At 50.1% G+C, this 17095-nt stretch overlaps 1 protein-coding gene across 1 annotated transcript in view; it reads right to left on the reverse strand.

The window, feature by feature from the left end:
• Window positions 1-6937: 6937 nt before the first annotated feature.
• The window catches only part of LOC119389934 (mucin-19), a 475744-nt gene continuing 465586 nt past the window's right edge, over window positions 6938-17095 (reverse strand). The window contains exon 7 of the mRNA XM_037657383.2: window positions 6938-9849. Within this exon, the coding sequence (XP_037513311.1) occupies window positions 9463-9849 (387 nt within the window). The 3' untranslated portion in view covers window positions 6938-9462. The remainder of the gene's footprint in view (window positions 9850-17095) is intronic.

Raw genomic sequence — 17095 nt, forward strand, 5'->3', positions numbered from 1 at the left:
TCAGTGCTTTCTCGCGCCTTCTACCGAACACGTCCGTCTCTCCCACGCGTGTTTACAGGCGCGTGCAAAGGCGCACAGACTAAACACGGTGCAGCAAGCAACTTGCAGGCGCGACGGCCCAAACTTCGCGAGCGCGTGGCCCAAAGCGGAGCGGCTCCACCACTCCGCTTATAAGCGAAGTCGTTCCTCGCTCGGAAATGAATTATCGACCACCTGCCGGGCCAAACAGAGTGGCGGACCTCCGACCCTGCGCTGCTCCTTCGCTGGCTGCAGTGTCCGGTCGCGCGCCCTGCTCGCGCGCGAAGGAGCGCCCGTGGAAATTGCGTGCGCGCCTAGTATAGTACGCTCAGGCCCACAAGACACGTAGATGAAGCGGCATGCGGGAGTATACGCACCCGTCTCGTCGTTTGTGGGGTGTATTCCCGGGAAGCGTGCAGTTCGTTCACTCCTCCCGAACTCATTGAAGGGATGGGCCGACGCATGGTGCTGCCTTGCGTGAAGTGTATGTGTTTTTCGCCGGTGTATACACGGGCATCTCGGGTGGTACGCTTGCGTACTACAAACAGCGCCGACCACCTCCATTTCGCTTCGCTTCGTCCTGATCATTTCTTTGTTTCTTCGTCATTTTTGTTCTGAGACAAGCATCAACTGAACTGCTGTAAGCGGTAAAGTCGAGAGCGTTGTCGGCAGTGTCTGTGGGTGCGTCGAGGCACTGCCGACACGCGGTTCAAAATTGTAAGTGTTGTGGCTGTCTTGAAATTTGCTTTATTTTTTCTCCTCTTCTTTCCTGAAGAAAGAAAGAAAGAAAGAAAGAAAGAAAGAAAGAAAGAAAGAAAGAAAGAAAGAAAGAAAGAAAGAAAGAAAGAAAGAAAGAAAGAAAGAAAGAAAGGGAAGGGAATAGGCAACAGTGATCATTTTGCCAGAAGAGCGCAAAAGACGGGACAGCGAACACACATGCAGGGCACAGTGACTGTCCACTGTCCCGTTTCTCGCGATCTTCCGCCACAGTGGCCATGAACCGACTAGCCCACTAATGAACCCTAGTGATAATTTGTGTCTGAATTTCTTTCTCTCTGAGTTAATTACATTTGCTCGTCTGTATAATCCAATTTGAGAGTAATTTGATAATAGCCCATAGAGACTTGTTCGTTTATTAACGTAGAAACAGGAGCTAATTGCCTTTTATGTTCGTGAAAGATAGTCTGCGAAGAAGTTCTGACTTGCGGTGAAGTTTGTCAAGGACGGTTCCCATGCAAAGACCTGCGCACGACGTGGGCGGCGCATCACACTTACAGTTATGTAATAACGTTGGATGTCATTCTGTGTAACCTCACAAAATTTGCCGTTTTGAATTAAAGAAGTCGTCACGCTTCTTTTTTTCTGCCCGCCATTGAGACGACAGTAAATTGACTTCACGCTACAGCGCATTACTTTGTTCTACGTGATATATTACAATACGACAGCATATGTTCTAGAAGCGTAAAAATGCCATTTTCTCAAATTGTTTCCCGTTCATGCAGTCACATCCTCATTGTCTTCGTGCGGCTACTTGCAAGGGTGCAACCGTGTAAAACTGAGTGGTGTACAAAACCTCAGAAACATTCCTCGCTCGAGTCTATAACGATAAATCTCCTTCTTTTTTCCTTTGTCATGTCGGCAGATGGTCTGACAAGATGGTAACGATGAAGACTTGACTATGAAGGTGAAACGAATATGGTGGACGTATAAAGCAAACTGAAATTGAAGCTTGATATCGTTCGCCTTAAGTGGCCGTGATCGCTGGCGATTTGAAATAATTTCGGCCTTACATAGCAGACTGTGCAGTCGTTGGAGCAGGGGCGGCGCCAGGGGAGGGCACCATACGAGTGGAGTCGTACCGCAATACTTTCGCGTGTTTCCCCTTTGGCCCCCTTCTCCCACCCAAAATAAAAATAGACAATATACCCCCCCCCCCCCCCCCCACCAACGCCCCCGTAAAAAAATCCTGTCACCACCCCTGCAGTGGAGACAGGTACTTGCCGTCAGCTGATCAGATTGATGTAAGCAGGACTAATCTGTACGAACTGCGCACAGTGATGTGGATGACATCGCCGAAGACCCTGATACTAAGGCCGTGTGCTTTTAATCGAGCACGCTATTAACGTTTCACATTTGCCACTGCTTACGAAAAAAAGTAATCCGTTCCGACTTGATGAAAGATGGATGTTTGCAACTCTAAAAAGAGATAATGAGTGCGAGAGAACACAGCACTCTCACTGCCAGTCTACCGGCCGGTCTTCTTTCCCACAGAATTAAATTGCGCCCTCAGGCACATGGTTTCTTTCTAGGCGCGGAGGGTTCGGCATTGCGAGGTGCGTGCCTGCGTACAGCGGCTGCTTTCTTCGGTAATACTCCGCAGCCGCTCGTTACGGAGGCCGCGGTTCGCATGATGAGTTGCAGGCCACACTCGAGTGCGTATGTGTGGGTTGCGGCATCCGAGGTAGCCCGCACGTATACGTATAGCAGGCTTCAGGCCCGGTGACGGGTGAGACTGGCGCAGTCAGGGGGCCACGAGCTCGCGCGCGCACGGCATACCAGGAGAGCGTGGGCTTGGCCGTAATTGCCGGGTTGTCGCGGACCAAAACGTCGCGCACTTGTCGAACGAAGATGCAGCGCGTCCGCAAGGGCGCGCGCGTCAGGAAGCACACACACACGCGCGCGCGCCCGCACACACACGCACTTGCGTCAGGTTAGCAAGGGCGCCGAGGCCGAGCTGTCGAGCTGAGTGAGGGGGCGACGTTTCGGCAAAAGACGGAATGAATCGAGCGACCGAGCTGCCTTGATTGCTTCATCGCTCCTGGTGATAAAACGATAAATCCCGCGCGACCATGGCTACCGCGCGCATACGTATACCGGCGACGCAATCAATCGTTGCCCCGCTCTCGGGTAGCGTTGCGCGCATGCGCTGCGAGTATGTACGTACGTATATATAGGATCGAGAATGGCCCACGCTGCATGGGTGCGCCTGGAAAGCAGCGACAAGCTTAATGAGCTGGAGTCCAGCGGCGCGCCCATTACAGGGGCTTAATTTTTGTTGATATGTGGCCAAAGTGGTCATGACCAGAGGCGTTCGTACAGTGCAGTGATTACTGGCGCTCGGTGATCGTTGGCATAGCCGCATATATGGATAATACGCCAAGAGCGTGAGATTTTCTACGCTCCCCTACCAAAGATAGCAACGATATTTTGTCACAGCTAGCGTTTAACCACTGCTCCATCTCGGTCGGCTTTTCTTTCAGTATGACGTGATTCGTCTTAAAACAGATTTATTATTTTTTTCTTATTGTTTCGAGCAGTAATTCACAATCCGTCATTTCAGTCTTTTTCTCGTTAAACTTAAGAATCTTTGTCACTGTACACCTGCGTAGATTCTTTTTTTTTTTAATTTAAACACATGGCGGCAGACCACGGCCAATACTTCGTATAGGGAACCCAAGCTCAGGTTTGGGCACGACGCTCGTGCGGCCGAGCTGTGCGTTACTGGGGATAGACGCTGCCGGCGAAGGCATCTTGTCGCCGGATTTAGCAGCGGCGGCGGCCAGGACACGTGCGCGCGTGCGCTCCTCATTCGGCCCGGAGCACTGCATGCCACAGTCCGCAATAGTTACATTGTGACGCACCACGGATACAAGCCGAGAGCTCTGCGCGTGCGCGGAGGCGGGGGCGGCAGTGTTGTGGCGAAAGACGCGCCGTGGGTATTCCCAGTTACGATAAGAGCAGTGGCGCCGCTCGACGTTACTTTGGAAGCCTATAGCGATACCTTTTCTAATGTTAATACATTTTCGTGATTTTCGCCAATGTTCAGGGGCGACGGTCGGCCGTAACACTAGCAGAAGCGAGCATAAAGCACTTCCGTAAAGCCCCACAACTGTTATTCGTTAGAAGCGTTAACCGTTGGGCTAGCTTGTGTTACATTAGTAGGATCAAGAGCGAAAAACTTGTCGATGAAAAACTACACCAACGTTGAGCGTCTTTCGTGCCGGTCCTGTGTTCCTTTCGTCGGTGTCGTTCTTCATCGACAAGTTTTCGCTCTTGATTCTAGAAATGTTATTCGTCACGCTGGAGATTCCCGACCGCGCACAGCTCAGTCACACGGGGACCTGCAGGCTGCTTCCACTCACGTCACCATACACAGCCACACTGGCCAGTTGGACCAAGAAAAAAGCATTGCCCTCAATGTATTATAGAGGAGAAAGTGCTATGCACTACGGAATTCCGTAACGGATCCAATGATTCCGTAAAAGAATGTGGTTTACCATTATCGCGGCCAACCTACCCTGCGAGTTCCGCACGACATTTATAAAGATGAAAAGAGGAAAATTGCATTAGGGGTTTGAAACTTACCTCTTTAATCTTCAGGTATAGAACAACAACAACTTCATTGCTGCATACATGGTGATTGGTGCATATGGGTGCGGCCCTTATTTCAGGGACCCACTGGCTTCTGCGAGACGCTTCGGCGAAGGGCGATCTTCGAAGCGCTGAATTTTATGCTGTCCTTTGTGACTGCCTTGTTTGGTTGTATAGTCGAGCAAGGAGATATAATGGTCAGTAAATGGTCCATTGAAGAACTATTTGAACCGCAAGGGGCAATTGCACAAGTTTCTCATGTGAAACAGGGGCAAGGATGCTAGATTCTCTGTTGTCATATTCCCAGGTATTGTGCGTGTCCATGTTTTGAGAACAAACAGAAATTGACATATTGACCTTTTATGTGCAGCTATACTGTTACCGTTCCCTAATTTATCTGAAATCTTGCCATTGTGCGCACTATCTTACTATCAAACCGCATGATCTTCTTCTATATACGTTCTGATAGATAATTACGTTTTCGTATGCATGAGGTTTTGATAAAAAGCAGTGAATGTATCCCACGAGACACTGAATCGCCAGAATCAACTGCTTGTGTATAGATGACGATGGGTAAGAAGTTACAGTTTATCACAAAGCTGGGATCGCCACAAGATCCTGCTCAGTTGGTGCTTGCGGAGCAGCATTCCCTTAAAAGTATTCCTGTATTAAGGCGCGAGAAATCCACCTATGATGCCGACTCATTGCCATGTTTCATCACGGCTTCCCACTAAAGGCGCATGCAGGCAAACGCGATTTGTGTACGTATCATGCCGCCATTTCTCTGACCGTCGATCACGTCACTGTGGGAGCATGCAAATCGTACCGCGTGAGGATCGCAAAATGGTGGCATGTTTTCAGGACGGGTAGTCATCGTCGTTGCAGTTAAGTGTATCAGTCATATCCACGATGCCCATGCATTTGCATTGATTGAGTGATGATTGATTGATTGATTGATTGATTGATTGATTGATTGATTGATTGATTGATTGATTGATTGATTGATTGTCAAAGGTCAGTCACCAGAGGACAACCTCATGACAAAGACGAGTACAGATGGACACAAGACAAAGTGTTTTTTCTTCACGGGTAGACGACATTTTTATCTCTCGAACCTTGATTTTACATGCAATATACATCGGTATGTACAATGTTCCGCAATGAAACCTACATCCGGGTCATCTCTCTTCTTTTTCTTCATCATCACCGTCATCATTTAAATAGAGGTACTCAAATATATTAAAAACTTCCATCTTTCATTTCGGGGCACTGACACAAAGCTCCGCACAAGCGCGCTCAGAACACAAAAACCCCGAAATGGCATATTTTGCTTCCTTTCTCGAAACTCGGAAGAAAAAAAAAAAAGACAGAGAAAAATACATGAAATGAAGAGAGAGAGAGAAGGCAAATCCCGCAGGCGGAAAACGAAATACCACTCGGCAAGCGGGCTCACATTGATGCCCCCGCCGACGCTAAATATAAATCTTAAGAAATCTGTCGTAAAACAACGGCACACGCACACAGACACACGTTATCACTGAAGGAACAACATAATCTGCCTCGCGAGCATAGAACACTGCAACCAATATCGGGCGCTGCCCACAACATAGAAAGATAACGCACTGAACAGTGGTTCTATAATCGTTCATCATGCGCTCGGCTTGCCTCCGATTTAAAAATTCCAAGTTTGACGCTGAACACGATATTCTGAACGATGATTTTGACTCGTACGACACCGAAGCATTACAAAACGGAATTCTGACTCTTGAGGCATGCGATGCTGGATTTGGTTAATCGCGTTAACTTGCTTGATAGAACAGGGGGATTTGCGACAGAATCTTGACAATGTAACTTAGACTGGTTTACCGACATCAAGATTTCTTTCATAACGTATGCTTCAAATTGCTGAGTTCAAGGATAACGCCGATTTTTATCGCCAAAATTAGAACCTGCACGTGCGGCACCGGATTTCAAATAGATCTGCAAGTAAAATACCAATGCACCGGCTATATTTTGCGATCAGCGGCATCTAACGTCACCGATGAAAAATGGGAACGTCATAAATCTCGTTTTTTTTTTTCTGAAGTATGCTAATGACTTGCAGTCGGCGTCGAAGCGATCATCAGCAATTTTATTAGGCGGTGAAATAATTCGAACCATGAAGAAAAAGAAACCAAGAAAGATGGAAACAGTATTCGGCAAGGTATAAATACACGAGTGTATATATTAAACCACGATGTCATTCAATCACAACCGTGCAAAGTGTGGTCAGAATTCGACGTGTATTCCCTGTAAACTTTCATTTCTTTTTATCGTCATTAAGAGGGCATCTTCTATGTTTAACTCTTTGCAGTTCAGTATATAACCTCAATGAACTCGCCAGACAACTCGCATATAGCTTGGCAAACTCTCAAGTCGCGAGATATTGCCGAACAGACAGAAAATAAAAAAACAAAAGAAAAACGATAGAGACAGAGTAAGCTTACATTTTTTTTTCTGACCCCACAATGGAAAAAGGTACGCACGTAGAATGTTCAAGCGTTTCTTTTATATGAAAAATAAGCATAAAACCTCGACTCGCCACACACACATAAAAAAGTAGCACTCGTTTGCTCCGTAAAACAATGTCACATATGTCATTTTTCAGGATCGGTTATGACTAGAATGAGATCACCAAGCGCGAAAGAGAATTACAAAAAAAAAGTACAAAAAAGAAAAACTGTCAGAGAGACACCTATGAGAACACACAGCTCTGATGGATCATAAAGGACGGGCGGTAGGCGAAGCTCACACGTACACACACGATCCCCCGCAAATGGTACACAAAGCATCGACACACCTCAACAGTTCGCATAAGATGAACAAATCAGCGGGTGAAATATGGTTCTCTTTTTTTGAGATAATCACACTTTTCAAAACGACGCGAACATCTTATAACCACGGGATCCGTTTGAATAGTTCGCACGCACATCGCTCGGAGCAACGGTGCGACGATATAGAGAATGTGAGGACATTTTTTTTTTTCTTCTTCAACTCTTAGAACGGGGGATGTTTTCCGACCACATGCACGTGAAAAAAAAAAAAAAAAAAGGTGCGTGCGGATTAACAAGCATGCTCATGAATGTGTAACACGCGTGACACGAGAGACACACTAAAAAAACAAAAATAACACCGTTGACTCACGAGCGAAGGTAGAACCCTTTTTAAGAAACCGAAAGGAACACGAAAATAAACTAGCAAATAAAGAAAAGGATTGAGAGAGAACAAAAAAAAAAAAAACGAGATTTTTTTTTTTTCTTCGTGGAATGAATAGTGAAGGCGACAGGCCCGCCGCCACACGCGGTATACAGAGTTACGCATGACACCGGGCCTCCCGAAGATATCGCAGTCACAGCGTGATGATGCGGTCACCACTCCTTACAGAGCAACGCGAAACGTACGCGAGGATTATTACCATCGCCATCGTAAATATTATTATGATAATTATTGAAATTATTACTTCTTGTCGTCGCTGAGGGTCTGTTCTCTCCAACTCGCCTGAGCGCGGTCTCGTACAACTATACCGCGAGACTCCCATTTCCTGTGACTTACGATAAAGCTTCCTGTATTATTATACCGCCTTGATATCCCCCCTGCCGAGGAGTCACGATGTGCCGGACAGTCTAGTGTAAGTCGTCCTGTCGTTAGATGTCGCGGAGAATACCCCGGACGTCAATGTATGTGTGTGTATGTGTCAACCTCAACTTCTTCCGCGCACGCTCGCACGACGACGCGAGATCACGAGACGAGCGCGTACGCGACACCGGGACAGTATAAAGAAATGGTCAACGTTGAGCATTGCGTTAAAGGAAACGTAACAAAGTTGACGCAGCGACCTGACAGGGGGGACAAACGGATACGGGAAAGGGTTGTGGAATTGTGTCTCTTCTGCCCCCGTTTAGTTTCGCGAGCGGGCTCTTTTTGTGTGCTGCTTAGGACACGTATATCTAGAGAGAGAGAGAGAGAGAGTGAGAACTTCGCTAACTCCGAGATCGGGTTGAATAAATTATAAGGCCGTCACTTTCACCCCGGCCTTAAGAAAAAAAAAAAGAATAAGGCGATTGAGCGATGCTTTCGCCAAACCATCGTGGACGTCCTCGGCCTCTACGTGTACCAGGACTGCGGAAGGGCAAGACGCGTAGAAGGATTCGTGACGTGCTCGCACTCAGCGCGCGCGGCCTTCTCGTGAACGGTTCGGACGTGCGTTGCAACCGATCGGTTCGAACATGCGCGACACAAGCGCGGGACATCAACCCCGCAAGAATAAGAGACCCGCGCACAAGACTGCGGCGCAGACAGAACGGCACAGTTCAGTGTCCATTCTGCAGTGACACGCCGGAAATGCGACGCCGTCGGTCTGACTGTTCCCGTCCTGTCGCACCGGCACACAATTCAACTTTGTCTTTGAGCCGCGAAAGGAGTCTGCTGTGGGCGGGGTCCCCGTCGACGTTGTGTGGACGTACAGGTGAGGGAAAGAAAGTTTGTCCGAGGCAGGGCGCGCACAAACATTGAGGGTGCAACGGCAACAAAAGCAGTGAGTGGTTCACGAGGTCGCCAGGATGGGGTACGCAACGTTCCACAACGCGAACGCGCCGCGTTGACTTGTGTGGTCTTCGCCAGCAACGATGGTCGGGAGGAGATGAGACGGAGATCGCTGACGCGCGTAGCGAGCGAAAAGCCGCACCAGCCCTGACGCTGCTACCGCTTCTGTCTCGGTTTGACGAGAAGAATTTCTCCTCCGGCTTTCGAGTGAGCCATAGGAGAAGATAGAGAGTCCGTGCTTTATTGAGTTCGCGTTGTGGGGCGAGAGATAGACACTTGTCTGACTTCTGGGCAGGAGGGTGATGAGACGGTGGCGCCGTTCGCTCAAGCTGCCAGTGTACAACGCACGCGCGCGCACACACAACGCGCACGGATGCTTTTTCCGGTCCTTGAGCACACAGACGCGTATCTTTCTTTCCTTTCGGGGACTTGGTGGTGAGCAAAGGGACTCTCTTCCAATGGCTGCATGCGTGAAGACCGTGCTTGTGAAGCTCACTTGCTCGACGCCGGCGAGTGAGCGGGCGCTGGCGACGCCCTGGGTGGCGTCGCGGACGGGGGAGCGGGGGGCGTACTCGCCGCGACGGGGGTGCCCGGTGCCGGGGGCGGTGCGGCGGCGGAGGAGCCCGCCGCGGAAGAAGCCGTGGCGGGGGCGGTCGCTGCCGGCGTCGAGGCCGGCGACGCAGAGAACGTCGAGCGCCGGTCGTTCTCCTCCCCGTGGCAGTGGATGCAATGCATACACACCGTGCAGCGGCCCGTCATCTTGGCCAGCGTGGTACGCAGCTTGAGCGCCGGCCCGAGTCGCATGCCCATGTAGACGGTCAGGTGGTCCTCGGTCAGCAGAGGGAGGCTCGTGCCGTCGATCGACTGCTCACGGAATTTCTGCGAAGACAAGACAAAGAAAAAGGTGGGATGAGCTTTCGAGAGCGACAGGAAGAAGTGAGCAAATGTGAATCGACCGCATCACACACTGTACCATCCACTTTGCCACACAAACAACGCTAGCACTAACATATAAAACGACTCCAGTAGATTTTGCGGGCTGATGCTCACTTGTACACATGACAGATACCTGCCTGTCAGCGCTACTATGACAGCGACCCTATATATCACGACCTCACGCTAACTCATTGCTCCTCACAGAGTACTCAATCACGATACTCAATCCTGATTACTATTTTACTGCCATCTTTTACGCTCTGGTCGACTCAGACGCGAAGGAAGTTAGGACGCCAAGATCTGGTACTGATACGCCCTTTGATTAAACAAACAGGCCGTGATCTATGCATCAGCTGTCAATTCGATCATTTGGAAGCACAGGGCCTTTCAAGCAGACATCAGTCATTCCATAGTTTCCGCCCACGTAAGCGCACGTCTCCATCTGTCGTTCTTACGAGAACACCACTTGTCTCGGGCGTGTAACAAAATCCCAAAGCCGGCGTCAAGACACGAGCAGTTCATCGACAGGAGTCGTGACACATTATTTGTGAAAGGAAGCTAGCTCCACACAGGAAGGCGTGACTGATTCCGGCTTCTTTCGATCGTGGGCGTCTCGTGCTTGTACTTATGATCATAGGCGTGCGCAGGGTTCCCCTTTAGGGGGGGGGGGGCGAAGGTTCGTCGCAGCGCCCCCCCCCCTATTAAGTCAATGTATGGCGCTGACACTGCCACCCCCCCCCCCCCCCCCCGGATGGCAGCGCCCCGAACGGCGAAATCAGTGGAAATTTCAGATTGTAATCGTCATCACCTTCACCCCGAGCACACCATTTTCAGCGAAACGGATGGTAGCTAACCGGAACCAGTCCTGCGGTTGACGTTGACCTTCCTGCCTCATATGCAACCTTGTCCTCTTCATCACAATACACGACAAAGGAGCGTCAGCGGAGCCCATCCTACATGCTTCAGGTTTTCTCTTTTATATCCGCTAAAGTAACCAACTGTGACAAGCAAACGTCTACACTTGACTCCCTTGCCTTAGTAACTGAACTTCCGTGTACGTGGCACGCGCTTTTGCACGAAGTCGTCCATAGAAGTGGTTATCAAAGTAAAATGGACAAAAGCACGCAGAATAACGAGAAAATAGTGCGTTCGGCTCAGCCATAGCCTCCTCTATACTTTCTGTGCCTGCTACGTCGTCGAGGGAACAATAGGAGCGCGCCGTCGCCGGAGTTGCGGAGAATCGCCACTTGCCTTCGTGGTGGCGCCACTCACGTTGGGTGGCGAGGCAGGCGAGGCCGTTCGAGCGCCGAGAAGTGGATGGCCCGAATACGCGGCTGTCGCGGCCGTTATCGTACCGCTACACCGCACTCGTTGGTTTTGCGCCTTCAAATAATAAGAACAGCCATTCTTCAAAGGCACACAGTGGTCCACGACATACGAGTGGTATTTGTCGAACACGACTTGTGCGGCTGAGAAACGAACCCGCACCCTGTGGTGGGAACTGTGCGGAATTCAGTTTACATTTATTATTGATTACCATGATCTTGCAAAAAAGATTATTGAAGGAGGGGGCCTGGGTCAACACAAACGGACGTACTGTTGTAGACGCCACAAATGTCTTTATTATTATATTCACGAGAAGCCTAGGATATATTTCGTATATGCGGTTTTTCTTGCAGGAGTGCGGCATATAAAGGAAACAAATTAAAGGGATAGCGAGACATTCCAAGTGGAAACTGGGCGCAAGTTGGCAGCAGGCAAAACTTAGGTCCAGGAAACCGATTCAGTGGCAGCTGATCGGCACGCAAGCATTTTATTCTTAGACATAAAAGACGAAACTGCTTCTTAAAGCTTAACATATATACTTTCTGCTCAGAGGCTTTTGCGAGATTGACTTGTAAATGTCAATTTGTCGGTGGCTGTAGATACATATCTGCATATCCGTATGGCTTTTATCCACTGCTGCCGCAGTGTTTCGTCCGCGGGAATTTCATGGAACGAGATGCCAGGAATTAAGTGCTCTTTGAATCCGACCGGCAGCGTGGTACACAGCAGTAGGCCATATATATATGCCAATAAACAGTCCAGAAAGTAACAACCATGCAGATTAGATGTGTCGGCCAACAGTCAGCGGTTCACGCTAAATCAGACAGAAACCAGATAACTACATACTATATAGTCGAGATAGGGCACCTTTGATCAAAAACATGGCCAACTTGGCTTAAAATGTTAACGAGAACTAACAGACAATAATGCCAATGAAAGTATAGGGGATATTAAAAGGTCGTAGGCTTGGTCCCCGCCGGCGGCAAGTTATCTTTCCGTCCACTTTGCTTTCTTCACGTTTATATCCTAAATACTACAAATAATATCCCTTATACATTCATTGGCATTATTGTCTGTCAGTTCTCATTAATATTGTGTCTAACAAAGAAAAACAAGACCTTAATAGACATCTTCTTTCTCGTCTTAAAATGGTCACTTACTGGTGCAAAATATGAAACTTACATGTACCGCGCACACCATGCATGGTCAGTGTTCAGGTTCAGACAAACAGCGTCTATTAAGACTACGATATAAGCTTACTCAAAACAACGAAGTGTTGCTATTGAATGCCTCCTTCGCGATGCATGCGCGATGTATTGATTCACACTCGAAAACATGAAAAGCTACCGGCTTACTTCAGGACGTGTTACTCGTCGATTTCTGCGCTTTCTTTTTTTTTTTTTTTTGTAACGTCAAACGACGCCTCGACGTTACATTGACTTCCGAAACGAAGTGCTGGTTACTAAAGGCTGCAGTCACTGAATATTAAAGGCTACAGACAGTAAAAGCAACGTGCGTGACCGCAACGTGCCAGAAGTCAACTTATCGTTGCGGCAGTAGCATGCCAGACCGTTCGGCACGGCAGGACGGCAGCTCTACGTGACTGGCGCCACCACGCGGCAGCCCGCGGCGTAATTCCAGGAAGAGTGGAGCGGACCGCCGACGGTCTCGCTCGGCTCACATGGCAGGCACAGAAGTATAAAGGAGGCTATGGCTCAGCGTACACGGTATATGGGACGATCCCCCCCTTAAGTGTACACATTTTGGCCCTCGTTCTACGATCGTTACATCACGTTCGTCGAGAGAAGAGTCGCTATATAAACGGCTTTCTGACCTGCAGCCTATAATGCTATACAATCCACCGGCTGTGAACAGCGACGCCGTAACTGAAAACCGTTCTTTTCGTATCGCGAGCGTCGCATGTATAAGCATCATAAAAGCTTCGCCAACTCCCGTAGGTCGCGGGACACCTGGCATTTCGTGTAAGATCGCAAGAATGGCCGATTCACACGTGCGCATACCTTCGTTAAAAAAAAAATATATATGGGAAGGAAGGAATCTCGGACAAAAGGGGCAGAAGGGACCTATAAGGCTAAGGACAAGGTGTTTCGCATCGTTCATCACCGAAAAAAATAAAAGGCGGAAAAATCTCAGGGGAAAAGACGGGTAACATCCGCGCCAGCAGGGTTCGCACAATACCCTTTCAAGACATAAGCCGAAAGCGCGCGAGCGTTAGAAAAAAAAAAAAAAACAATGATAAAAAATACGCGCGGCTTTTCGCGGTTCACACTAAGCCCGTTCACACTTACTTCGCAACAGGCGCGGCCGCCGTGCCTGGCGAGCGTGATCAGCACTAGAGAAGAGGGCAGTCATCACATCGGGGTACGGCTGGCTCAGAGCGATAATATCAGGCGCGGTCTCGCTGAGTTGCTCGAACTATATAATATAAGAAGCTCGACCTTCGCGCGCTGCGACTCCATACGATGCTCAACGCTGCCTCGGTATAGAGTCTGTCGCCGCCTCAAGCCTTCTCCTATAGTCTTTTTTTTTTTCTCAATCCGTCCTTCTCGGGTCTTTTCATCAGGCGGGGTCTTACGACTCGCTGGCGGATCCCCGTGAGTTTATATGGTAGGTAGAAAAGCGTCGTCTCTTCGAATCTTGACCGAGAAAAAAACAAAACAAACAAAAATGTCGGAGAAACCGGTGGCTACTGACCCCTGACGACCGTGCCATGCGAACCTCTCTGTCCTTTTGTCCGACCCCTCATTCTCCCCGCGTTGGTATAGAGAATCCGCCCCGACCAAACAATGACGCCAGCAGATATCAACGGACCAGCAGCGTGAATGACGAACCGGGCACCACCGTATATGCCAAAAACGCCCTATACTCCTTTCTTTTTCGTATTCTTGCGTACCCATCCTCCAGTAAAACACAGTCAAGGAACGACGCTGAAGAAACGGCGGCGACAAAATAAATATAGGAGCACGAGAGATCCAGGAGAAGCTGCGCGAATGTCCAAATCCGAAATCGCATAGATTACGCCGCGAAGCCGTGTATTGTAAAACCTGACTTCTCTCTGCAATGTGTATGTGTGTATCTGCAGAATACGGAGGCTAATATAGCTTGAGAGGGGAATGAAAGAAAGAAGGGAGAGTTGAGGAGATTCGAGGTATAAAAATCGTGCCAGAATTCCCCCCCTCCCCCTTTTCATTCGCCACTCCGCACCTGCTTTCGCAATTCGTTCTTTCGACAGCACCTCCCCCCCCCCCCCTCCATTCCCGCACCATCTTTTCATCCGCCCCTCTTCTTCCCCTTCTTTTCAGAAAACTACACGGCGGCGCGCTCTCTTTTGAAATCTCGAGCGATCACGCAACTACCTCTTTTGAAGTCTCTCGTCCCCGGCGCCCGTTCTATAGCTCTCAAAATGCCGTCGCCCCACTCCTCTATACCGCCCAGTATACTGCTACTATATACTACGCGTACTACGCGCCACCATAGCCACGGGCTGAACGCGCGTGTTGCCTAGACCATCGGTACGTTGACTGCCCTTTCGTTGCCCTCTCTTCCGCTGCTCCTATTTGAATTTTTGTTCCTTCCCCATCTTCTTTCACCCTTCGTTTCTCAACGCAAGTATGCCTCTTCAATTTTTTTTTTTTTACCGAGGCCTTGTACATAGGGTTCTCGAAATTCTTACCCTTATTCGTATTAGTTCTCATTGAGAGGGTCGCAGTTTCTTGAAGAACTGACTTTCTTTTCGGGATTTTCTTTTAGCTAGTTTTCGTCCCATTCGTTTCTCCGGTTGTATGCCCACCACTACCAAAGCGAGCTACAGCTTTCTGCGGTTGGGGATCAATGAAACACGCCGGCAGTCATCCCCTGCTGAAGTATTTTAAGCGCGCGCATAGAAAGGCGAAAGAAAGATTCATGGCGCATTTCATGAAGCAAGGCACTTCTTGAGCGTAACCGACGAGCTGCATTACGCAACTAGTCCCACCCTTCAACCACCCGAGAAAAAATAGCAGGGTGTTCGAGACGAAGTGGAGCGTACCTGAGCTCGGTTTAGAATTACGTCATTTCGTTCATGACGCCATTCATCAAGTCATTCATGCGCTGCAGTCACATTTAAAATGGAATGCAACTAGCCCGTATCCAAACCTTGCGTCAGTACACATCTTACCGAGCCCAGGAGCCAAGAAATAGGCGGCGTCATTTCTAATGAACGTCTCTATACCTATTGAGTTGGATGAGGTCAGCTAAACGACGATCACCGCGATACTAGACAAGAAATAAAATGACAGATGTAGATAACAGCAACGCTTCTCTTCCATCCTCCACCTCTCAGCAAGCGACGATGTTCCAATTTGAAGTACAGATAACGTCCGCACCTTCTATGAAACAGTGCATGGAGATTATGGCCGTTCCTACAGCTCGTTTGACACACTGATGAGAGACGTTCAGTATCGGTTCCGGGTTTCTTTCTCCGCTCGAGAAGAAAATCGGAGGGAGAGGGAAACAGGTGTGCAAGGAGAGACAGAGAGAGAGTGAGAGCTCTCGTGACGCGGTTTCACCGCCCTACCGACCGAGGAGACCGCAAAGGTAAATAAGAGGGAGCAAGAAGCCGCGGCGAGCAGTAGCGGGAGTGTGTGCTACCAGCTGAGGAGAAGGCGACTACCGAATTCCACTCGGTAAACGGAAGGACGCATACGACAAGCGGCGCATACCTGTCAGGTGCGCGTCGTGCCTCACGCCCCCTCGGCTTTCCCCGTCTTCGTTCATTTTGTTTTCCTTCAGCGAGCTGACCCTGCCGCCCCTTCATAACAGTGAGCGGCTGCTTGGCCGTCGTGCCCCCCCCCCCCCTCCATGCTCCCCATGTGCCTCGAACGCGGCTTTAAAATTGCAGCTTGCCAGCTTATTAGCCACAGGCGGCCACGCGGGAGAACAAACCGCCCGGGCGAGCTGCGCGTCGCGGTGGCGAGGGGGGCGGCGGATACAGTAGGTGCGTGCGTTCCAGGACTACTGCCGGTGCCTGGGAAGAGGGAGGGGCGGCCTTTCGTTGGCCGGAGAAAGGCTACCGTTGGAGGGGGGACCCCGTCACGACGCGGAGCGCCGAGAGAGGCAGAGCCGCCGGCATCAGTGGATATAGCGGGGCGTCCCCCCTTGCCTTCTCGTGTGAAGCCTTCGGAACAGAGAGGGCCACAGGCTACCTGCCTGCCGCCGGGCGCTGCTGTAGCAGGAGCAGCGGCGTCGTGACCCGCCGGTTCGTGACCCGTCGGCACGACGGCATCTATCATTCACGTGCTGGAGGCCGTGTGGTCAGCTTCGGCTGCCGCGGGCTCGAACACGCGCGTATGCAGAAAAACTTTGTTTTGTTCGAAGAAGGAAGCGACAAAACAAAGAAAAGAAGGAACGAAAGCTGGCGCGGACGAAGCCGAAAGCAGAACGGCCAGCCAGGCAAGAAAGAGAATGGGAGCCAAAGGGCGATTTTGCCATCTCGACGCGTGTGTGAAGGACTCTCTCCTTCCCCTCTTTTTGCTGAGCAAGCAAACGAAGCCCGGGGGCGAGCTACAGCAGCGGCACGATCTCGGGGGAAGAACGGCGGCAGAGGAGCCCGTCATGCCGCGTCGTATCTACGGGCGGGCGCGAGCATGTGCGCCCTGAGAAGACGTGCAGAGCGGGGTCGGGGGGTCAAAAGTGGTGGCAGCGGCGGCAGTAGCTTTCTTTTGTGCGACCAACGACGCACGCCCGCTGCCCTTTCCCACCACGCCGCGAAGATGATGCAGCCGTGTAGTAGCAGCAGTCAGGAGCAGCAGGAGAAGGAGGAGGGTAAAGGTCAGGGTCGGGGTCGACCCAGAAGGGAGGCAGG

This window comes from Rhipicephalus sanguineus, chromosome 4, assembly GCF_013339695.2.
Source record: "Rhipicephalus sanguineus isolate Rsan-2018 chromosome 4, BIME_Rsan_1.4, whole genome shotgun sequence".
In the NCBI taxonomy this organism is placed as follows: domain Eukaryota; kingdom Metazoa; phylum Arthropoda; class Arachnida; order Ixodida; family Ixodidae; genus Rhipicephalus; species Rhipicephalus sanguineus.